This window comes from Cottoperca gobio, chromosome 18 (genome assembly GCF_900634415.1).
Source record: "Cottoperca gobio chromosome 18, fCotGob3.1, whole genome shotgun sequence".
Classification (NCBI taxonomy): domain Eukaryota; kingdom Metazoa; phylum Chordata; class Actinopteri; order Perciformes; family Bovichtidae; genus Cottoperca; species Cottoperca gobio.
Window position 1 is genome coordinate 9568684 of NC_041372.1, and position 23675 is coordinate 9592358.

General features: G+C 40.9%; 4 protein-coding genes and 1 non-coding gene across 6 annotated transcripts; 4 read left to right on the forward strand and 1 right to left on the reverse strand.

The window, feature by feature from the left end:
- Positions 1–792: 792 nt before the first annotated feature.
- phf23b (PHD finger protein 23b) lies at positions 793–5550 on the reverse strand. Of its 2 annotated transcripts, none has more exons than XM_029454939.1 (5): positions 4931–5550; positions 3662–3693; positions 3469–3561; positions 2748–3363; positions 793–2598 (listed from the first exon to the last, which is right to left on the reverse strand). In XM_029454939.1, the coding sequence occupies exons 1-5, from the start codon at positions 4956–4958 to the stop codon at positions 2405–2407; spliced, it is 963 nt and encodes a 320-aa protein (XP_029310799.1). In that variant the 5' UTR covers positions 4959–5550; the 3' UTR covers positions 793–2404. The 2 variants fall into 2 exon arrangements, with proteins under 2 accessions (XP_029310799.1, XP_029310798.1); XM_029454938.1 differs by lacking the exon at positions 4931–5550 and adding an exon at positions 3787–4023.
- Positions 5551–5640: 90 nt separating this feature from the next.
- Positions 5641–8099, forward strand: elp5 (elongator acetyltransferase complex subunit 5). Its single transcript, XM_029454940.1, is given in 8 exon segments — positions 5641–5992; positions 6099–6159; positions 6284–6378; positions 6635–6847; positions 7099–7274; positions 7348–7443; positions 7533–7633; positions 7733–8099. Coding segments are annotated over 8 exon segments (906 nt in total). The 5' UTR covers positions 5641–5937; the 3' UTR covers positions 7842–8099.
- Positions 8100–9066: 967 nt separating this feature from the next.
- Positions 9067–17942, forward strand: LOC115023917 (CTD nuclear envelope phosphatase 1A). Its single transcript, XM_029455279.1, has 8 exons — positions 9067–9872; positions 12797–12863; positions 14131–14249; positions 14333–14404; positions 14673–14789; positions 14921–15032; positions 15952–16036; positions 16632–17942. Exons 1-8 carry the CDS (start codon positions 9768–9770, stop codon positions 16690–16692), a joined length of 738 nt encoding a protein of 245 aa, XP_029311139.1. The 5' UTR covers positions 9067–9767; the 3' UTR covers positions 16693–17942.
- Positions 17943–19707: 1765 nt separating this feature from the next.
- gabarapb (GABA(A) receptor-associated protein b) lies at positions 19708–22504 on the forward strand. The gene is made up of 4 exons (XM_029455149.1): positions 19708–19954; positions 21168–21246; positions 21344–21462; positions 21551–22504. The coding sequence occupies exons 1-4, from the start codon at positions 19865–19867 to the stop codon at positions 21629–21631; spliced, it is 369 nt and encodes a 122-aa protein (XP_029311009.1). The 5' UTR covers positions 19708–19864; the 3' UTR covers positions 21632–22504.
- An 814-nt stretch (positions 22505–23318) lies between these two features.
- Positions 23319–23392, forward strand: trnan-guu (transfer RNA asparagine (anticodon GUU)). Its single transcript has one exon. It is a non-coding gene; the product is annotated as a tRNA-Asn (tRNA).
- Positions 23393–23675: the final 283 nt, after the last annotated feature.

Sequence of the window (23675 nt, forward strand, 5' to 3'; positions counted from 1 at the left end):
AGAGGTGAGGAGATCTAACGATCTAACTTTAAGACAATTGTTGCTTTTGTGGATTTTTTTCCCCTTTTAATTAATGAAAAAAGTGTTAATGTTGTTTTTGTAAATGTGTGGTACAGAGTGAATGTATATCATGAATGGAAAGTATAAATTGATCATCGTCTGTTGTGTCTACAGAAGGAAGGTTGCTCCTCTGGACTCCATCGGAAGCTTTCAGATGTCCAGCTTCCGAAACAGAAAGGTGAGTTACAAGAGAAAACTCTTTATATATTATCACGTTAAAGGCTATGCTGAGAGAAATAGACAAGTGTTTAATAAAGGTAACGGTAGTTTTAATGAGCACTATTTATCCATGTCAGTGGTTAATCGTTATAATTTGCATAGCAGAATTAAAGTCTATTTCCTTCTGTGTTTCTTTACCATCATTTGCGTTAACACAATGTTCAACATGCCCAGAGTTCCCATGACATGAGCTTGCCTTTGTATAGAGTATAACAATGATTTATAGCATGGATCATTCTTTAAGACACTGCTTTTGACAGGTGAAAAACGGAGCATTTTCATGTTTGTGCTACAGGATCAACCCGACGTCTCCTGGGAGGAACACAGAAAATAAAGAGCAACTCCATGTGTGAACTTTGTACGATATATTCCATGATATTTATTCCTCATTATTGAACTCACTGCCATACTAACAAGTGACATTGCCTGTCGACCATCTCCCTCTAGTGGTAGAACATGATATGACAAACACTGCTGTGTGCAAACAACTAAATAAATGTGACAAAGTAACAGTTTCAAAAGTCTTTTTTTATGTGTACTTTCAATACAAATGATTTAAAATACCCCCATTATGTTCCCAAAGACTTTTATTTTTCAAGCTACAATTAAAGAAAACAATATCAGACTGCAGAAAATATAGATTTTGCTTGGGTATTTTCTCTCTTCACTTTCACATATGTACAGTTGTCAAAGAACAGGATATGTACACAAGAATTGAAGTTGTAGAGAGAGTGCAACTGCTACTGGAGACTTACCAAGACTCTCCCACCAACAAAAGAAAAAGCACATGGTAAAACCAAACAACATAAACAAACGCCACAACCTACGCGGCGTCAACTTATTTTCTGTACACTACAACTTTGTTCTCGATGTGAGACAATCTTATGTCCATTCTCTGATGCGGGCGCATCTCTAATCCCGCTTCTCAGAAAGCTAAGAAATAAACAATTACATGAAACAGGAAAACAATATTTTACAACCATTCGTAAATGAGCCTCAGAGCCACTTTTTGATAGTGTAAAGGGACTGCCAAACCATTCGTCTTAGGGCGACATTACGCCCTCATGTCAGGTGAGCTTTGAAACATGAAAAACTAAAAACCACACATGAAACAAAGACATCAAAATTTAACAGCTTTCAATGGAAATGTCGTTCATGGTAAATGGCTATCATTGACCAACAAGCCAGACAGGGAGAAACATTAAGCGCTCAGTCGTGAATGTACACAGCTACATGCCAAGTACAGATTTAAATCAGCCGAAGCTCATCATATACCAAATACCACCCATGTATGCAGTGGAATGATATTTGGGTATATATATATATTTAAAAAGTGCACTGCCGAGAGAATTGTCTGTGTGCAATTTGAAATGTAGCAATTTAGATCCAATTGCAGATGCAAAACAGCAAATGTAGACAGATTCTATGAATTTAAAGATCACTTATTCTAGAGGAGTGACATCTCTACATGTTGAAGTTCAGTGATCATCACTGACAAACCAAAACAAAAATGCAAACTCAAAAATAAAATCGCCAAAATACGATCACAAATAAAAAATGAGCTGCCTGTCTATCATTATCACATAGTTCTAAACAAATAACAGGGTTGACATTTTGCAACTCTTACGCTATAAATGTTTTGCCAATGTGTAAAACTTGCATTGATTCGAAGTTGAGGGCCATCAACCCGAAAAGGGTACTCCTTGAGACACTTAAGGAAATTTCCACTGATTTGTCTAAAATCCTCGAGAAATAATTTACAAGTCAAAATACACCTTCAGTGAATATGAGAGTAAGTGTGAAAGTTTATGTGCACGTCACAAGCACAGTATACAACAATAAAGCCAATTAATGAAGGAATTAATTAGTAACAAATAAATGATTCTCCACTGTCACCTTCTGTCCAGTTCTTCAGTCGCCAAACAAAAAGTAAGAAAAGAAAAAGAAACCGTGAGGGATAAATAAGAATGGTTGTGATTGTCAAAAGAAATCCTACAAACTGACAATACAGTTGCCATCCAGGTGATACTTTAGGCTGTTTTGGCTGTAGGCATCAAAGAAAACAATTGTCAAGAGGACAGCAAAAACAGGGCGGCGCTCCTTGTCCTTCCCATCCTCGTCATGCCTACGGGTCTTTTTTGTGTCCAGACCGCCGCAAGTCCCTGCACTTGTGGCAGTAAAAGATGTCTGGAACGTTGGACTTCTTGATCTTTGCACACGACAAGTGCACCCAAATGCCGCACTGGTTGCACTCGATCATTGGCCGTCCTGCGAATGGCTTCCCACAGTAACAGGTGATCAAGTCCCATGAATCGTCCCCTGTGATGATAAAGAGAACAGAGTTTTAGGATCATGCAGCTGGTAAAACAAAAGAATTGGGGACAAGAACACGTCGATTAAACATTTGCTTATTAGTTGATCTTAAAATACAATGTGTTCTTTCGAAAGACAAAAGCAGGACGTCGTACCTGACTCCACCATAATGTCTTCATCGGCGATCCAGGTCTCACCCTCACTGGAGCTCATCTCTGCTTCCCTGAGGGACTCGTCTGGCTCCGTCTTCCCCAGGCCCTCCATGCTTGCGGTGGAGCCCCCGTGCTCCGTCAGCTCCTCTCTGGCGGGTCGTACCTCTGTATGCGTATGCCGTGCCTCAGAGTCTGTCTCACTTTGAGCCGCGGAAGTTTTAAGCTTCTTAGGCTTTGGCTGTTTTGAGTTTTTGCTGCGTTTGATGCGGGCTCTTTTTTCGCCTTCACTACTGCCACTATCTGCCGCCGTCATGGCAGAACCCAGTGACAGCTTTTTCAGTTTTTTGTCCTTCTTGCGCTCGGCCTTAGAGCTGGCCTGGCTCTCGTACAAAGAGTCTTTAAGGCGCATCTTGTCCAGCAGAGTGCTATCAGAGTGCATACGGCGAATATTTTTGCCCTTATTTGCTCGAGCTTTACGAACAAATGTATGGATGGTATGGATGTCAGAGCTTCCGTCTGCCCAAGTGTTGCCAGTGGAGCTGCTTCCTCCACCACCTCCGTCTGCTGACAACCCTGAACTGTGTGCAGAGCTGGATGATGTTGGAGACCATGAACTTTCCTGCAAAACAACAAGAAAGAGCACTTTGGTATTTCTTCACAACCTGAGCAAGGCAGGCAGTAGCAGTCATTTCTGACATGCACAGTGACATTCAAAGCAGCTTACCTCTTTTGGACTGGGGATGTAACCTGCATACGCCAGGACAAAGCTGCAGAACTTGTTGAAGTCTTCAACGGTCCTCTTTTTCCTCTCTGGGGGCTACAGAAAGAACATGCCTTTGTTTAAGTAAGTGAAGCAGATATAGAAAAAGCTTCATCAACCAACACACAAACTGAATTAACTACTCAGGGTAACTTACCAAAGGTTCCGTTTTGCATGACAACAGTGAATCTAGTGGAAAGAAAAGAAAATTCTGTAAGTCAAAAGTGAACCAGTCTTGATTAGCTTATTATTTTTACAGAAACAGCTTGTACACAGAATTACCAAGCACTTGATTTCCTAAGGGTATTAAGGACACATGTGGACTGACGCTAGCATTAGCTTGCCAACACGGCTCAATTACGTGGTGAGGGTTATTAGTGATGAGCATGTTGACCTTATTTAAAGAGCTGCGTTTGTTTATTTACGTGAAATTGACAGTTTAGTGATAACCATTTAAGCAGAAAATAAGCAAGCCAGTGATCGGATGGTAACGCTGGTCGACTGGGTCTGCCAACCACCGCAACCGGTGTCACTTGATCACCATCTGAACTTTATCCAAACTCTGGACATTTCAGCAAACAGCAATGAATAATTGTTCATAGATTTAATATCAGCGCTAAAACAAATGGTTCATTTTTGCAAAATGGTAGCCAACAAGAGGTTTAAACTTGTTATTTTGTGTTGTCGAGGTGATACCTGCTAGCGTTAGCTGACATTTAGAGGTAACAACACGTTATGCCGTTTGCAGCGATAACAGCAACAAGGTTTTGACTAGTACGAGTTCCGTAATGCTCCATATATTTTACGAGTTACATTTAAAACTAAACATTACTAACGGGTCATTATGATCAGAGCTAACTTATGCTAACAATCAGCCACTCGGTCAGCTAGCTAATCACGCTGGCTTATTTGAAATGGAAGTGGGAGGCTTATTAGCAAAGTTAGCTTGGTGTTAGCAAGGTGCAACGTTTAATCGGTTAGTATTAATGCAAAAAATAATGTTTTTCGTGGCTGACAAGGGATGTATTTGACTATGAAACTGACATGGTAGAGGGTGTTATCTGTGAGGTGGTTCAATAACGTTAGCTATCCAGCTATTAACGTTAGGCTAGATGGCTCGGCGCGTTAACTAACTAGCAAGCTAACTTAACTGTGCAATACATACGTTAACGTTAGGTTAGCTACAGTAAACGTAACCTCATATGTCAACTTTAACACAACTTTCAATGCATTTCGACTACAAAACACAAGTGGTGTTATGAATACAGCATACGCAACCAAACGTAACATTAACGGGAGACATAACTTACGTTAGGTTAGCTTATCTTAATGTCAGCGAAATACGACAGATTTCAACAGTGACTAGATTAACAGCACACATTAACGGTTTGTTTAATGGTTCGCCACTGATACAGGTGAAACATACCTTGGTGCTCAGACATTATGTCAAGCATTGTAGCCTCACCGACAAGGCCCCGATCCAAGAAACAGAAGCAGCGGGCGAGCTAGCCGGAGAGTAGCGGCCGTCGCGCTGTGCCTTCCCCCGGCGTGGCTGCACCTTACCGCCGGGGAACTTTAGCAGCAGCAAGCCAAGGGCGCGGAAGACCGAACCGACTCTTCCTCAAAAACACTCCACTGTGGGTCGAAGTTGTAATATTCCCCCCCCCCTGAAGATCCGTTACAACAGCAAACGGTCCACAAGCAAACCGCCTCTGAACTACACTGAACGCTACACTAACGTTATTAGCCCGACAAAATACTAATTCCTCTGTTGCTTTACGTGGTGCACTTAAAGCTCCTTTTTCTTCGTCGCTACATTTGTATAACCCTCGGTATTTAAATATTGTAAAAACTCCTTAGATCAAGGCAATTACTAGTTAATGTAGGTCCGTAACATGAACTTCTCCGATTAAGTTTTTTCGTTTCTTCGCTGTAGGCACACAACACGACTGGAGTTTTGACTTTATTCCGCACAGTCTTCTCCGTGCGCGGCAGAAACCTATTGAGGCTGCCAGCGCAGTGTTTCCCAAAGGGCATTCTGGGTAACGTAGTAAATTGTGCAGCCATTCAATCCGACACATTCACGGGTTGTAAATATTGCCGAACTACATTTCCCACATATGATCTACATTAAAGTAAGGGGAACTATGGGATATGACGTTTTTGAATCTGTACACTGACATGCTAGCTGGCGAAACATGCTGGACTTGGTTTGGACAGAGAAAGCTTTATTTTTAGTGAAATATGAGTTTCTGCGACGTTAGGCTGTCGCCATTGTGAACTTTGAGACATGTCGTTCTTCTGCAGAGAAATCACTTTGATGTCCGATTTTTTTATCATGGTATTCATGTTTAAATAGATGATGTGTCAGAGGCATGCTAACTAGCTGAAGCTACTTGGACCTTCTACAGTTAATTTATATAACCTAGTACAATGTTGCCTGAATTATTGCAAGGCATTGATGCTGGAGGGTTTCTCATAATTCAAGGTATGTCTTAAATGTTGTAAAGTATAAATTGCGAACAATAACGTAACTATGTGAACCGAAGCAATAGCATACAGTAAAATCATGTAATTTAATCTTGCAATATTAGATTCTGCTAGTTATTCTGGTCGACACCTCCTGAAGAGCTTCATCAATGCTGCATTGAACAGGTATTTAAAGATATACATGGTGACTGTTTGGTTATGTGTGTACTATTATTTATTAATGTTTCTAGGTTATGTATTTGCTAAATATATGTACACATACCTACCTTGATCTATGTTATGAATTCAGGGAGGAAGCTGTCCATGTCCTTGGTTTTGAAGTCAGTGAGGAAGAGCTGAAAGATGGATTGAGAGGATCACCTGTTCAGAGGTAATTTAAGATTTGTGCTAAAATAATTGGTCCGTGTCCGTCAACAGAAAATCAATAGCGACCTACTTTGATATTGGTTAATCCTGCAAGTTATTTATCAATTGCAGGATTCACTGGTTCCAACTTGTCCAGTGTGAGCATGTGTTGCATTTCTTCAGGTTGTATCTTGTAAATAGAAAATTGATTTCTATAATTGTTGCAGCCTTTTTCATTAGGCCGTTTATTTAACTTATAACCATACCAATCATCTGGTTCTTTTTCCCACTTCAGGCTCCTACTTTCACAATGCTTATACAGACCCCCTGGGCTGGACTGATCATCCAGCTTTCACAGTTCACCAATTCTGTTTGGGGGAACTTACACGTCTGGTCAAGCAAACATCACACTCCAAACCAGCTACCTTAGTAATTGACTCTCTTTCATGGATCTTGAGACATGTCAGCCCTCCTGCTGTCTGCAGGACTCTTCAGCAACTTCGAAAAGGTCTAAATCATCTTAATGTGTGTGTCAGCATGATGACAAGTTGTTTTTATAAGTAGTATTAAATGACTGAAGGTTTGACATCCAGGCTGTTGAAATCATTGCATAGCTTTTAACTTGAATTATCTTATAAGAGCGAGGGCGATAACATATGTGTCAAAGGAAGTGCTCCATCCTGTTGTGAAATAAACTTGGTTGACTTGTATTAGAATAGCAGTTTTTCCACTAAGGGTCTTTTTCTGTGTTTTCATCAGGGGGAACCGTGAGGGCTATTATCTGTCTGCTCCATGCAGATATGCATCAGAGGGGTACTGTGGGAAGTGTTTGCCACTTGGGAACTTCAGTCATCACTGTAGCCCCTGGAATGAAGGGAGACGAAGCTGTAGCAAAGATAACAAAGCGCTCCAAATCGGGGAAAGTTATGCAAGATGTAAGCCGTGTTTCATTTGGAACTATTATTTTGTGTTTCTTCACTTTTTGAACAATTGTTTTTTTGCCCTCAGGAGGAGATTTTCAGCATCAAAGATGATCTTACAGTTGTAGTACAGAGCAAGTCCAGCCAACCTGGAGCCAAACAGGCTGACTCTGAGGAACAGGAGGTGCAATATAAAACATGCTTAATCCCTTATAATAAAGATAAGGCTCAAATATAGCAGGAATTAAAAGTGTCCTTTCTGTTTATGTATAGACTGACCCAACAGCCAACTTGACCTTCAACCTTCGATTGTCTGGTGCAGAGCGTGAGGCCAAAGAGAAACTTGCACTTCCCTTTGTCTTTAGCAAAGCAAAGTGAGAAACCTTTCCACTTTTTATTTCAGTGATTACATTACATATGTTGTGTTCATATTTACAAACAACTTAAACATTGTCCCCCTTTTGCTCTAATAGGAAAACAGCTCTGCTCCACTCAGGCCCAGGTTCAGGACGAATTCTATATGAGCCTGATGCCAACGATGACTATGACCAGGAGGACCCTGATGATGATCTTGATGTGTAGGGATCACAAAACCCACTGGAGGCACTCCTTGTCCTCCTTGCTATTCAAGACACTGAGTCATTTACAGTAGTAAAGATTCAAAGACTTACCGCCACCTCATGGAGTTAAAGATATAAAATGATGTATAATATTTCTGTAAGCAATCTGTATCATGTTTATAAAATGGTTTTTATCCAAGAGTGTTTTCTAATAGTATTGATCACGTTGATTTTTTTCAAAATATGTTTTCTTGTTGAATTAAACTGCTCTTATCACATATTCAATACCACACTTTGCTTTTTCATAAAATGGAAGGTTGTGCATGTAATGTACAATCTCATGTCAACGCTATTGCATCATCCCAAGTGTCTCTTTACACAATGATTTCTCTGCAGTGGTTCCCGACTTGTGGGGTCAGGACAAAATAAATATAAGCAAGGTCAGAAGATTATTTAAGAGATAAGAAAGAGAAACATACATTCTGTTAGACAAAATATTTGGGGGATTCTTCTTATCTAAGTTTTGCTTTTTTCTTGTAAAATACTAGATTTCCTTTTCTTTTCAAGAGCCTCTTTAAATCCCATATTAACAATGAAACAATCTGAGAGGGAAAAATGCTTCACAACTGTCCAAAACATGGCGATAAAATTTAGACCGCTCCATACGATGACTGGAAGTAATATTCAGAAGATCAATTTATATGATTACAGTGTAATCTGTCATTTTATTGTACATTTTGTTGAAAAATGTGGATTCCCTAATGGGTGACTTCAACAAATCTCAATATATTGCTCCTGGTCTTTGCACCAACTGATAATTAGTTTACCGTGAAACCATTTCCCATTTGAAATAACATTTGCATGGTAGTGTCCGAAGGGATTGTTTACTAGTTTCCTAATAGTTTGAAGTAATTCACAGTGTAAAGTGAACCTTTTGCATTAACAAGCCCACGTGTTTAGTGACAGCTGTAAAAGCTGCTCCTGCCACATATGACATACTGTGCCTATAACAAATATTAACCCACGCCTGGTGAACATTTTCATGTTATATTGTTTTACAACTTTGAATCACAGTGGCATAGGGAGGTTTATTAAAACCAATCAAGCCACTGTCAAGATAAAAGCAAAACTTTATGCATACACACAAATGTCTTACCAGAAATCATGTTCATGTTAAACTACACCAAAATCACTTAAATAGCTTCTGACAAATGCCAGAACAGACTAAAACTGACGTTTACCGGCTCACACTCTCGCTCGTCCACGTCTGTTTATTTTCCTTCCACGTGGACGTGCTGCGCGCAACCACAGGATTCCTCGCGGAAGTGACGGCAAGGCGGCGATGGCGGCTCGCAGTTTCATTCCGGATTTCCACTGGACTACAAACCGATTTTAACCGGACCGGTTTGACTTTGTGGAACTTTTGTAAAGCCGTCTCTTTTCGGACGCCGCACAGAGTGAAGTCGCGTTGAACCTGGTGCCTGACAACGAGCGACCCCACAGCTTTTTTGGGGTATTTTTGTCCAAGGTTCAAGGTGGTCACCCTGTCGAGCTAGCGGTAGCTTGGTGGCTACTAGCTAACCATAGTTGGTACACAGCTAGCTCCGGAGCTAGCTTGCCAACGAGCTGCGTGCTAAGGTCCATACAGCAGCAGTCGTCGTGCAGCACCTCTTCTATTGACCACGTCCACGTTTGTATTTCAAAGTAACGATGCGAATGCACTGTAATTAATGCTAATTGTGCCACAAGTGTGCAGAGCGAGGTACTCACACGTTTGCTTGGCCTCATGTTAATTTGAATTGGCTAGTTTGGCGGCTGTGGCTAAAGACGGATTTTGACTATCACTAGCAAGCAATTTACCTCAGTAATTATCCCGACAACTTCGGACAACAGCGTGCTATCAACTGAGAATTAAAGTTACTGTGGGGGTCTTTGCGTGCTCGTCAACATGCTGAAGACCCGGCAGTGTTTACTTGGCATCCGCACTTTTCTCGGCGTAACGTCGAGAATATGGGGCTTCATCATGTACATCCTCAGGAAGCACCTACGAACGGTGAGAAGGGGTTGAAAGATATTGTTGATTCTGTTGTGTATCTATGACAAGTGAGCAAAGTCTTGCCACGTTGCCATGGTTCCCATGTGCTTCAACTATATTTTTAAGATCACACCCACCTTTAGGGATGCTGAGCTGGCTCTCTGAGAGCTAGACGACCTGTATGTCTCACCTGTGCTGTAATTTTGTGCATCCATCGGGATTTTGCCCAATATATATAGTCAGATCAACCTCCCACTCAATAACACCAGTGTCAAACGTATTGCTGTATCATTCAACATAAAGATTGTTAGGACTATGTAAAACTTAATTCAAAAGAGGATATTGAATAGTCTAAACACATTTCATTTGCAACAAAGGAAGTACATAAAGTGCCACACATGATATTAAAGTGCACTCCAACCATCCTGAACTTTCACTATCCTTTCAAGTCTATAGATTATTTTCAATTAGCTGATTAACCATTTAGGACATGTCAGCAAATTGGCTGTCGCAGACCGGACATAACCAAATATTCAAAAAGATATTCAATTAACACAAAACCAGAAAGTCCATTTGTGAAACTAAGACCATACAATCTTGATAAATGACTAACAGTTAGTCTATTAATCAGTTAGGTGACCAATTGATCTAGGTGTCTGTTCTTGTGTAATGGGATGTTGTGAATGAATGGCTCATTCAACTACAGTACAAAGTGGAAACCTCCCAAACATACATTTGAGGAGCAGGTGGCCTGCAGGTCACCTTCAATGGCTCACACATGCCTTTACAATAAACATGGCATTTAAGGTGACAGAAGCTGCCTGCCTGTAACTTAGACACACACACAGGTGTTGTTGAGTCGCTAATAGACATGCATATGTGGTGTAATATGAGCGGACTTCGACTTTAGCTCCATATCAAGCCAACAAAGCGTGGAGGAGTTCCCTGTGTGTTGTAATCATCTTGCGGTTCGAGGTTTGTCTGCAGTTTATTGTGTGGCAGTAACACTTGCGGGGTTGTCAACCGGCCATGAGAGTGAGTTGTCCAGTCCATGTTATGGATGAAGTGAGAGGGATTATGTCAGCACAGAGAGCGTACTGTTCTCCCTCCCTCCCTCTGTTTCTCTCGTTCTCAGTCACAGTTTAGCGCTGTTGTTTACAATATGTGATGCACTGGAACAATGTCGTGATCTAGCATCCGCTAATGTAGCAAGCAATGTATAGTTAGTAGGTGATTTGATGAAAAAGATTTGCCTAATACAATGAAAACAAGGGATTGATGAGACCACCATCCATAAATTGACCTGATTCAAACATTTGGTTAGATAAAAGATCTATTGGATTATGAATATTAGGTCCAGGTGATAATCCCTTGCTTGTTCTGTGTCAACAGATGACGAAATGGTTGCTTATTAAGATTGCGTAATGGTTCTGTTTATTATGTCCCGCATGAGACGGTAACTGTGTAAAAGGTTATAGTAGAACTCAAATGATTTAGTTGATCAGTAAATGTAACTGCAACAATTCAGATATCAATTAATCCTGTATGTTTATAGTTTAAACAAAAATGCACCAACGTTTCTGGTTTCAGCTTCTCAACTGAGTCTTCTATTAAGGTGAACTTAATACTAGGACAAAACAAGTAGTTTGAATTCATCAACTTGGACTCTGGAACCAAATCCTTAATCGAGAAAGTATATAATAATGAAAACATTAGATCTAACTGATGTACTGTATAGTTGCGTAGGTTACAGTCACACAAATTCAAGGGCTAGCTGCTTTTCTACCTTACATCTCGTATGTGACAATTGAGTGAGAGTTGAGTCTGTTTAGTGGATGTTGTTCAGGTTAAGAGAGCAGGATTGTTTGAAATGTTAGTTGTAGGCAGTCCTAGTGTGGAGGCATAGGATTTAGTGTGAGTTTGCAGGCCTGGGGTCCAGATGGACGCTATTGGAGGTGCAGAGAGCTGAGTCGAGGGTGAGGTCCCCCCATGGTGTTCAGCAGCTGCTGGCACCAATAGGCTTCCCCCGCGCTTACTCTGCCAGCCAGCACTGGGAGGGGACACAGAGGGAGGCCCTGTCCAAGGCTTAGGTACCAAGGCTCAGTCAAAGTCACCCTGCAAGTCTCCTTTTCTATGTGCGCCCCATGCTCCACTGACACCCACCGACAGCTGGGGGGATAAAAATAGCCCTGTGACGAAAAGTTCAGAGCCCCTGGGCAAGAGCGGCACTGGAAAGGTTCCTCTCTGTTGTCAAGTTAGAGAGGAGGAGTCATGGGGTGGACACAACTGAGTTAATTTCAGTATGGCGCTCTCCTCTGTTTCCTCTTGCTTAATCTCTGATGTACAGCTAATAAAGAGAGCTGCTTTACCAAGAATGTATTATCTGAGGGCTCAAATACAAGTTTTGGTATTTCCAAGACTTAAAAGAGTTCTGGTCGAACTCATTCATAGCTCACGTAAGGTTCAATTGTGATGCTTTCTTTACATTGGATTATGGATTGCAGCAATTAAGATGACGTAAAATCTGTTATTTTATGTCCCAAAAATATTCTCAGCAGGGCTGAAGTCAAGTCCAACTAAATCGAGTCAAATTCAAGACTAATCCAAACGCAGTCGAGACAAAGTTCAGAGCAAATTGAGCCTGTTCAAGACTTAGGCATAGTGTCTTTCCAAAGCTAATCCTCTGCTCTCCTGCGTACACAGATACGTTAGCACTACAGTAGGAAACGAAAAGATTGGAGCCTTCAGTGTACTTGGTATCAAACATGTATTTCCCCTTTTTTCATCTATAATCAAGATAAAAAGAGAGTGCGCACACACATTTGAAATCTATACATAATGCATTAAACTCATCATGGCTCAGTATGTTGTATATGTTCTGTTGTGGTTGTTTTTTCACAGGTTCACTTGTTCACGGTTTCATTTGCCTTGTTTCTTTGCAGATAATCCAGTATCAGACGGTGCGATACGACACTTTGCCTCTGTCACCTATCTCCAGAAACAGACTCAGTGAGTACATGATATGATGTCATGATATGGCTGCACGGCTAGTGTATAAGACTGTCAAGACTTGTAAACGCAGTTGGAAAGGTATCGCAAACACTGCTTTAAGATGAGGGAGAGGGACTCTCTCAACATATTTGCAATGTGGAAGTATCCTTACAAGTTAAACTAGTTATTGCGCAACAATTAAAAAAGGTTATCAACATAATAACACACCTCAGAGTGAACATCAGTATTTCTGGACAGACACATTTGACAGGACTGCTCTAATATGAGGCACGTCTGCTGTCATTCGTGTGTCATGACTGGCTCATTTGCCTGAAGTTCAGTGAGCTGACATTTATACATCATTACAGTTCAAAACAAGCTGGGAAAATGACACGTGATTTTGCTGACGGCATACCTGAATTTCCCAGCATCAGCACTTCAAAGGAAATGTCAGTCCGTTGAACAGCTGTCAATGTGAGATGAGAATAATACCTGGAAATAAAGAAAAGGCAGGAACTTCCAAAACCACAGCTCATCAACAACATTCATGCTTGATATGGAATCTCTCGTGTAAAATACGAAGATGTAGTACCAATACTGCTTAATCTAAATGATGTTTGACATATATTACACGTCACAGCAAACATTTACTAATGAAGAGGCCGCAGACGGACTGGAGTGTTTTTGAAGACCTGGAGCAGAATGCGAAAAATGTAATAAATGCTCTGCAAACCATTGTCCCAAAAAAACAAACAATTAAGTAAAACCCACAAATTATGTTGGCAGTTTAATATCCGGATCCGCCCAACATGATGGCATGGTGTGACTGTTAACGGTGACAAGATGTGTTTGTGGTGTGACCATGGAGAGGAAATGCAAACGTTAAAGGCAGCACTTACACCGTCGTGGACTGGTGTGTGTGTGTGTGAACTGTGACGCACACTCTTGTCTTGGGGCAAGGGTTGCATTTCAGTTTTACTTTCCTCGCTGGTATTTCTTCTGCTATTGTCAGTTGCGTGGGCAGAATTAAAGTAGCTGTATCGACAGTGGTCTTCAAATCTGTGTGTCACATTGCTCTCTCACACCTCATAGCAGAATGTAGTCAGCAGAAAAAGCAAGAGGAGAGAGAGACTCTGCGCTGTTGGCACTGCGATTACTCTAAGCAGCATGCATGGGAATGAATTACAATATAATATATTCATATAATATAAGTTATTACAGTGCAGGTAAACACGCTGTGTTGGATAAAATGGCTCAAGTGTCGATATTGTGTGATGAACTCCAGATGCTGTAAAGAGGAAGATTCTGGTTCTGGACCTGGACGAGACGCTGATCCACTCTCACCACGACGGGGTCCTCAGACCTACAGTTAGACCTGGCACGCCGCCAGACTTCATCCTCAAAGTATGAGCATTCAGCCACACGTGTACACGTTGGAACACCTGCAGTCGAGCCTAAACATTGTCTATCTTTCTGTTTCTATGCAGGTCGTCATTGACAAGCACCCAGTCAGATTCTTTGTACATAAAAGGCCACATGTTGACTTCTTTTTAGAAGTGGTGAGTGTCACTCTGTGATCAGTGTCACTTGAATTCTAGATTCACATGCATTGGAACAGTACACGCACACTGTGAACTTGAAACATCATTTCCCAGGTCTCTCTCATGTCCTCACCTTTTGTCCTGTCTGTCATCTCTGCCATCACTCTCCATTGTACCGCACTCGCACTACCTGATGTTTGTTTTGTGCGGCGATCCCTCGTGATTTATAAAGCACTCACTGTTACTTGTATACTTATTCTGTTGTGTGCCCTATGTGTGTACACAGGTGAGCCAGTGGTATGAGCTGGTGGTTTTCACAGCTAGTATGGAGATATATGGCTCAGCAGTGGCAGACAAGCTGGACAACAACAGGAACATCTTGAAACGCAGATACTACAGACAGGTACGGCTCTCTCTACTGTATTTAAACGGCATGTATCCAAGCTGACACTGCTGAAGATCTTTGGTTCCATTAGCGGTATGAAATATTTTCTTTTGATTGTGACGTTTGTGTTTTTGTGTTTGTTTTGCCAGCATTGTACATTGGATCTAGGTAGTTATATTAAAGACCTGTCTGTAGTACACGATGACCTGTCCAGTATTGTCATCCTGGACAACTCGCCTGGTGCTTATCGTAGCCATCCAGGTAAGACTTAAAGTTTCTATTCTGTGTACATTAGTCTTTTTAAAGGGACATTTCACCACAGTTTAATGTTGATGTCCACTCAGTGTTGATTAAAGCAATGAATTCCTCAGTGCGTTCTGTACGGACAGAAAGCTGAGTTCTCCTGCTCGCGGAGAGTCAGGGCCCGTTATGCATTGGCGCTCAGGCTTCCGCCGGCTCTTGCACAGCTAATGCCGCTGCAGCCGCTCTCTGCTGCACGTCGTTGGCCGAATAGATGCGGCTGAATGTCGGAGGCAGCCAAAACACTGTACAATGTATCCTCGTCCATAACTTCCTCCGCACTCATATTTTTGGATGCCAGTTTCGCTGTTGGAAGCATAGCTAGTTTGCAATGCAAGCGAAGAGAACAAGGATGTTTTGTTCTTGAGCGGCGTCCTGAGCACCCACTCCCCCTGGCTCGCTAGAGGTGGAGACTAAAAAAATCCAAGCTGAAATAGCCTGTGGTAGTTTATTTTGCAGCTAACTTTGTTACTGTCACTTTAAATGACCGAGCTGGAAGCAGGAAAAACAACAGTTTGCAGCTGCAAACTCAGCTTTCTCTGTCAATATAACACGCACTGAGGAATGTATTGCTTCAATTGACTACAATTACCATCAACACCGATTGGACATCCACATTAAAGGTGACGGATTTTCTCTTTTAACATACAAAGTTAAAGTGGAAACATCCTATACACATCAACCTTGTGATGACGCAGGAAGAGGGAAAACAACTGAGCAGTTTGTTCTCGGTACAAGGCTTGTATTGTAAATACTGTAACAGTACATTAAATCTGGAGCTGCTCTAACACGCCGTGGCCTCTTTTAACAAAGCGGCATAAAATCACAACCCTTGTCCATTTCACTGACGCGACTGACCTTTTTCTTTTCTGCCCTCCAGACAATGCAATACCCATCAAGTCCTGGTTCAGCGACCCTAGTGACACAGCACTTCTTAACTTGCTGCCTATGCTGGATGCACTAAGGTAAAAGGCATAATAAAGTAACTCTTGTGTATACTGTCTGTATTCAAGTGGTCTGTGGTCATTCAAGAGGTGCAAGGTAATGGCTGCAACCTGTCATTCTAATGTGGTAACATTGAGTGCAGGTAACATCTTGTTGACATTATTCTGAGTGAGATAGTATTTCAATAAAGCAAATGCTTGTATAATATTCCATTCATATTCCCATTTAAATGCTGAGGTGCACAGACTGATTAATGACTAAAGATGCTCCACCTACACGACCCTACAATGTCAGTTTCCCCCCCAGCATATAGCCGTAAACCTTACCTGTCTGTCACGTTGCAACAACAGCGTACTTTAAAGGCTGTCTCGGGGAAATATTTGGCATCTGGCAACCTGCACTATAGTCTGAGACGGGTGCAACTTCTGTGCAGCTGGACGGGTTGGTTAACTGTTTGTTTTGTAAGTTATAGGTTTAACCCACCTGAAAATCAGTTTACTTTGATTTAGATTCTTTTCATGTGTAGACTATGCAAATTAGCATTCAATGTTGAGGGACGCCTTCATGGCTAAGATGGTGAAAGCAGTATTTGAAATGCCGGTCTCTTTCTCCTAGGTTCACTGCTGATGTCCGCTCCGTCCTTAGTCGAAACCTCCACCAGCACCGACTCTGGTGATTGGCTGAATCAAGAGGGGTGGGGCTTGTTGACCAGCCTCTTCCTCTCTGCCGGCTTCCATCCTGCCCTCCTGTTCCCACACAGACGACCCACCAGCCCTCTCTGAGCCTCGCTGAGCCTCTCAGACGTGTCCTGAGGAGATGAGGGTTGGGGTGACCGCCTAACGCGGGATGAACAGTACGGGATCACCAGAGCCCAGAAACTACTGAGGAGGGTGGGGGGGGGGGCCAGCTTGTTTTTTTTTTTTTCTTGATTCTTGATTCTTTATTTGTATTTTTTTTTTTTCAAAACAAAACGGAGCCTCTCTGCCTTATTGCTCCTGATACTGACTGTGTGCGTATGGAGGTGAGCTTGTGTACGTGAGTCGGAGTATGCGTGCCGAGTTCGTTAGTCCTTTTTAAACTCTATTGACAATTGGGAGGGGGGGGGGGGGGAGGAGGAGGATCAGCAAAGACAATTCTACATTATTATTTCTTCTTCTCCATTATCCTCAGACATTGCACTTAAGCAGACAATTTATCATTCTACTGTCTTAACCTCTCAGCGCGACGGAGCGGGGGAAATAGAAAACCGCCCCTTTTTAGATCAACCTCATACTCTCGACGGTAATTCATTGATTCCTGAGGTACGTTTATTTTCCCTGAACAAGAATGGATCAACTGAAAGGGTGTAATCGATGGACTTCTGCTTGCAACATACCATCCACAGGCATTTTTCTGGACAAATAGCCAAGCAGCCTGAGATTTTTTGTTTTCTTTTTCCCCCCCCCCCCAGCCATAAACATCACTCTTTCCCCAAAGCTCCTCACGGGACTCGGTGATAAAGACTTGACTGAAAAGTTGTGAGGAAAAAAGAATGGCTTGTCACGATACGTGGACTGCCGTGCCGCCTTTCCATAACTGATTGTTTCTCTATTATAATATGTGATAATATGACTTCTGCATACCATGACATTTTGCTCTCCCCCTTTGCCATCTGATGCCATCCGGATTTCATCTAATAGGAATTGCACTTCATTATTTTTTTTTTCCTCCTTTCTGTTTTTGTTGCAGTTGGTTTTGTATTTGATTCAAATTTGCAGCCTTCCTCTTTCAGTTTTTACCCGCTCCGCTTACTGTATGGGTTCAACTACTTGACCCTCCGTCTTTAAATGCCTTCTGAACAATGTCAGTCTTGTCAAGGCGCACACTGGCTTCTTATTGGCTCTGTCTCCAGGTCTGTGTTACTAATAAAACACTTGTCAGTATCGATCCGTTATTATCCAGCTTGTTTTCTTTTAACACCATTAATCCTGCAGTGTGTCACACTTATGGAATAACACTTTGCAGCTTGTCAACTGAATACCTTTTTGTTGGGGTGAGAGCTCAAATGGATCCACAATGTAGTTTATTTTCTGCTGATCATCTGCTGCCATCATGTGGTGTAACAGGAAACAGTAATCCACCCCATGCTAATTCAAGCTCTTTGGCATCAGTCAGATATGAAAGATTTGTTGCCTTTTTCTTGAAGGTATCAACATGGACGCCCTTTTAGCCTTCAAATAAAGGCAACTGGCAACCTTTGCGTCTGTTTAAGAGCTGTGTTGTGTCATATATGGCACTTAATTGCTTGTAATGTGCGTGGGTATGTTGATTTACACTTGGCTGCCAAGTTATTAGATACAGCTGGCTAAAAAAAGAGTGCAGTCTAATTCAACAGGTTTCAGTTTATAGTGTGAGAGAGGGGTTGATTCGCCTGTATCTTCATCATGATGGAGTTGTATTGCATTATACTGACAGCTGTTTAACTGAATTTGTTTGTAGGCGCACCACAACAGATTGATTTTTATTCCTCTGTCAGGTAAGTTCCTAAACTTAGATATTGGTGATTGCACATCAACTGATCAGTCAGTGCTGAGTGCACATGATAGAAGCAGTTTAGTTTTCTTCATTTAAATATTAGATTTAATTTTAGTCATTCTAGTGCAGGGGTAAGCGGTACTATGGTGGGCCAAGTGTATGCAGGGAGCAAGCATGGCTTAAACTCAGGCGGCTTAAGGAGGAGAGGAGGGAGACATATACATTTGAGAAAAAAAAAATCTGTTATTTTAAGAATTGACTTCTGACCTTTATGATGTAGATCTTTCATACCTGAAGTCCCACAATAACAAGCCGATTAGTAAGACTTGATATTCACTGTACAGCCTGCGTTAACCTGAATCTGCCTTTTTAACCCAACTGGGAAAAATATCCGGTCCACAGGTGACTCAGCACATTACATCATGTGCTAGAGCAGATAACGCTACTGTGGTCACCTAAAAATGATCAGTTATTAACTTTTTTTTAAAGAAGTCTAACACATGAGGGAATAAATCAGTCACTTGCACTATATTCAGGTTAGCAACTTTTCCATTGTGTGTTTGAGGACATGGACATAAGGCAAACAAATAAAATGTTCTTCATTTTATTTTCAGCTTTTCAGCTCTAATATTTGAATAGACAAGTTCTTTAAGTGGTCAAATCTCACTGAACACTTGTTATTATTTGTATGATGTTGTGGCAACAGCGGAAATTGCGAAACTTCAAACCAATTTAGTGTTTAACACTAAGCTCGGACAATAAGTGAAAACACATTAATTTTACAATGTTCCTCATTTTCCTGGGAAGCTGCTGATTGTCTGTTGGCCCAGACTTACAGCATCGTTAACCTATACAGCCAATATGATGGTTTATTATTGTATGTTTATTTAGTTTCTGTCCTCGCGCTGCTGGGCCTCGGTCATATGACAAGGACAGCTGCCTCTTCACTGCCCTGCCCTATGTCTTTACCCGCAGCGGTTGATCAAAATTAAATAGTTCCACAGAAAATGGCATGATATCATTTAAACAGCTTCAAAAAAGATCTTGATTTCTAAGGAAAACATTTCATTTGAATATACACCAATTATCGGATGTTAACGTTAACGTGGTTTGGGATCGCTTGAAGTCTACCCCAAACTAGACCCTCTGCAACGTCATGTTGTTATTGTATCCCTCCGCTGCAATCGCACTAGGAAAACAGCTGTGAAGAGCTAAAAGCTAGTTAGCAACGTTTGTTTTTGTCGTGTGTGTCAGCGATTTGAGCAGTTCCTTGAGCAGACCGTTATCATTACATTTAGGAGTGACCGACTTGTTGTCTGTCATCTCTTTTAACGATGAAGTTCCAGTACAAAGAAGAGCATCCTTTTGAGAAAAGACGGTCCGAAGGCGAGAAAATAAGGAAGAAGTATCCGGACAGGGTACCTGTAAGTAGCGAGCGTTAGCTTGGTAGCGCGTTATATGTTGCAATGCTAGTGCTAATTCAAGCTAATTCTTAAAGACATTTAGTTAACGCATATATAACCTACATATAATCATGTGGTTCAGTTGTAGCCACACCTAATTATCATTATCTTTCTCCATAGTTGACTGCCACGTTAGTAACGAGGCTAGAGGTTAACCAGAAATCATTTCGGCCCTTTAGTAGGCCAGCTAGTGATAGCTTCGTGTAATCCTTCCGTGTATGTATGTATTTCAAGATAATATTACTAAATTATAAATAATATAAGGTAATACAACGCCATACTTATTATAACCATCGTGGTGGTTTTTACAGAGAAAGGCGTACAGGCCCATTATGGTGTGAACGGGGAGCTGGGTGGTGAAACATCAGTGCACCTTAAAATAGTATGCGTCAACACACAGGACACTTGTTTACCGCCCTGGACCGTGAATATACATTGTATATCCACCACAGCCATTCGTATTTAGCCTCTTAAACTAGCAAGAATGGCAGGAAAGTAATGTGATCTGGGGTTTCAGTAATGTATGACGAGCTTTACTTCTCTTTACAAGAACAATGCCTTTTAATTTTACAGCAACCTAATGTATTGCAACTTATTTATTCTCATTATAGAGTCATTTTACAATAATCTTTTCAATTAATTGAACACTAATTTGATGTTAGGGAATTTTTAAAAACAGCCCAGAACACACAATAACATTTTTTTGTCTTGTTTTCATTTTTTTACATTTATTTTAACTGTCACAGAAGACAAACAAACATTTTTAGACACTGGAACCACAAAATAAACAAAAAAAGATGCTGGTAAATGTTCTGTACATCGATTATAATCACTTAAGCTCTACAATGACGTGCCTGGTGGATAGTATTCAGGTAGAAGTCCTATTTTTAGACTTAAGAGAATAACCTTAAAAGTAGTTTCATTGTTCTGCTCCTGCCAGTCCTCTGTATTAAATCCCAGATCTGCGTTACACACATTTAAATATACAGATGTCTTGCTAACTGACCAATTACAAAATACACAATTTAAAGATATTTCAGTCCTCGCTTGACTGACGATTTAGTTTATTCTCAGATCCTTTTTCTTAGAAAGGTGGAAGTACGTCTCGCTCTACACACATCGTCATTGTTCAGAACCACGTACATAACTTCTTGTTTTTTTTTTCTGTTTTCAGGTAATTGTGGAGAAAGCCCCCAAAGCCAGAATAGGAGATCTGGACAAGAAGAAATATCTTGTCCCCTCCGACCTGACAGGTAAATATTTTATTATGTGCCAATTACCTGGACAAAACATTTCAAATGCTCCAGTACAGTTGTATCTAAACAAATCTTGTTTACGCTCTTTTAACAGTGGGACAGTTTTACTTCCTCATCCGGAAAAGAATCCACTTGCGAGCTGAGGATGCGCTCTTCTTCTTTGTAAACAACGTCATTCCACCCACCTCAGCTACCATGGGACTGTTGTACCAGGCAAGAGTCATTCCTACCTCGCTAACCCGCTCGCATGTCTCTATCGATGTGTTGTCATGTGATACTAACATCTATTTGTCTTTCTCAGGAGCATCATGAAGAGGACTTTTTCCTCTACATTGCCTACAGTGATGAGAGTGTGTACGGGAGCAGCCAAAGGGAAATCTGATCCCACCACCACCCCCCCTCCAACCACTCCCCCCCCCCCTTTCTGAGACCTCCACCATGCATTCATTTAAATATTAAATCCAGCTCCGCAGCTTAGTGTTCCCAGAGTAAATATGTCGAATGCACTTTCGCCACCCATACGATACCCCGCTCCCATCCATTCATGTCTTATATTATTCTGCAGTCTGAATTGTATTTGCCTCCCACTTTTCTTTTCACTAGCAACTTGAGTTAAGTGGTCTCGTGGCCAGTTGTTTTTCCAGTGTCGTAATTGATCATGCTTTGCTGAGAGCAGGAATGACGAAATAATGTTAGAAGTAGCCCATAAATATAGTTACCCCAGGGTTAAGGGAAGAAAGACATCGTATGTGAGTTCAAATCACCTCTTATTGGCAATGGCGATAGATAATTTTTTGTCCACTCTGCTGGCTTGCAGGAGTATAACGTGTGTTTTGAGTTGAGGTTAGGCAATGAATAGCATCTACCAGTTGAAGGCAGGTCATTTTGTCTCGGGCAAAGTAAAGGATAACTGTTTTGCAGCAGTTCTTTGATTGAGTCTGTGATTGAGAATGTAGTGGGCTGCCCCGCTTCTGACCTTAGCAAGGAGCATAATAGAATTCAGACTAAACAATCATCCTCTGCTTTCAGTGGTAAGACTATTATGTTGACTGCTACTATGATTATTGTTGTTATTATTGTTAATTTAGATGGCTTGATTTCTAAAAGGTATTGTAAAGCTGAGTGCAATTTTCTTTTTTAAGTTTGTCTCCTTTTTTTTTAAGAAGAAAAAAAGATTTGAACTCTGTATACAGCTGCATTACTGGCTCTTTCTCTCCACTCATGACCATACATGATAAAATGTGATTAAAAGCTATCTGTGTTTTTTGTCTTCATTGAAGATACTTGTCACGTATCTAAGTCCCATGGGAGAGCTTTGGTGCAAAGGTGTTTCACATTGTCATAAGTATTTCTTGCTGTTAAAGTTACAACAGCACAATAAACAGAAAAAGGTAATAAGAACAACACAACATGTTTCCTAAGTCACTACAATTAATTTAACGAAACATCCTGTTAAAATGGCTGTGTTATATTGTCAGTCAGTCATCTATATTTGTCTATAACTATATCCCGACTAGTAGCTTGAGACAGATAATCTGATGTCTCCCCTCAGTGCTCATCAGAAGGGTTACAACCAATCTGACACGATGAATTCTAACGTGTCAATTACTTCTCGTAAATCCCGATTAATCTATTTGTTTGGGGAATATGATTTCTTTTCGATTATCAGTTTTATCAGAAATCCTTTATTAGTCCCACAACGAGGAAATTTACGTTGTAACAGCTAAGGTGGGGAGTATACAATAATTAAATAGAATAAAATAGAGTAACAGTAGTATAAGTAACTACTGTCAGGATGTAGTGACAGTTTGAGCAAAGAACAAAAAGTTATTTTCTTAATGTTTATTTTATAATTGTATTATGTAACAAACTGTACCTTTGTATATAGTACTTTTTCACTGCATAAGAGCATTTAATATAATATGCAATGATTAAAGTTTTTGCCATATTATTCAGCCAGACTTCCAGAAGTCAATGGTAAATTATAAAGACGTTAAAAGATGCTTTATAGGTACAACTTTCTAAAGCGTTTTTTTAAATTGAGACCACGCCCCTCCACCTCGCAGATCGTCTCTGTGGCGCAATTGGTTAGCGCGTTCGGCTGTTAACCGAAAGGTTGGTGGTTCAAGCCCACCCAGGGACGGACATTCTTTATTGATCACCTGAGAAAACCAGTTGTTTGGATCAAAGACTCTCTCCAACAATGCTCGTTGAATATGTTGAATGTAGGAAAGTCACACAAGTAAAATCTAAATCATAATCTAACACTGAAATATATATTATATTTAACATAATGCCTTTGTGTCTGTTGTCCTGAGTTATATTTAGTTATGCATTATAAGTATTCATTGTTTAGACTTTGAAAAAAAACATTATGGAGGTGACCACGTGCATATGTGAATATGAAATTCACCCATTTATTGACT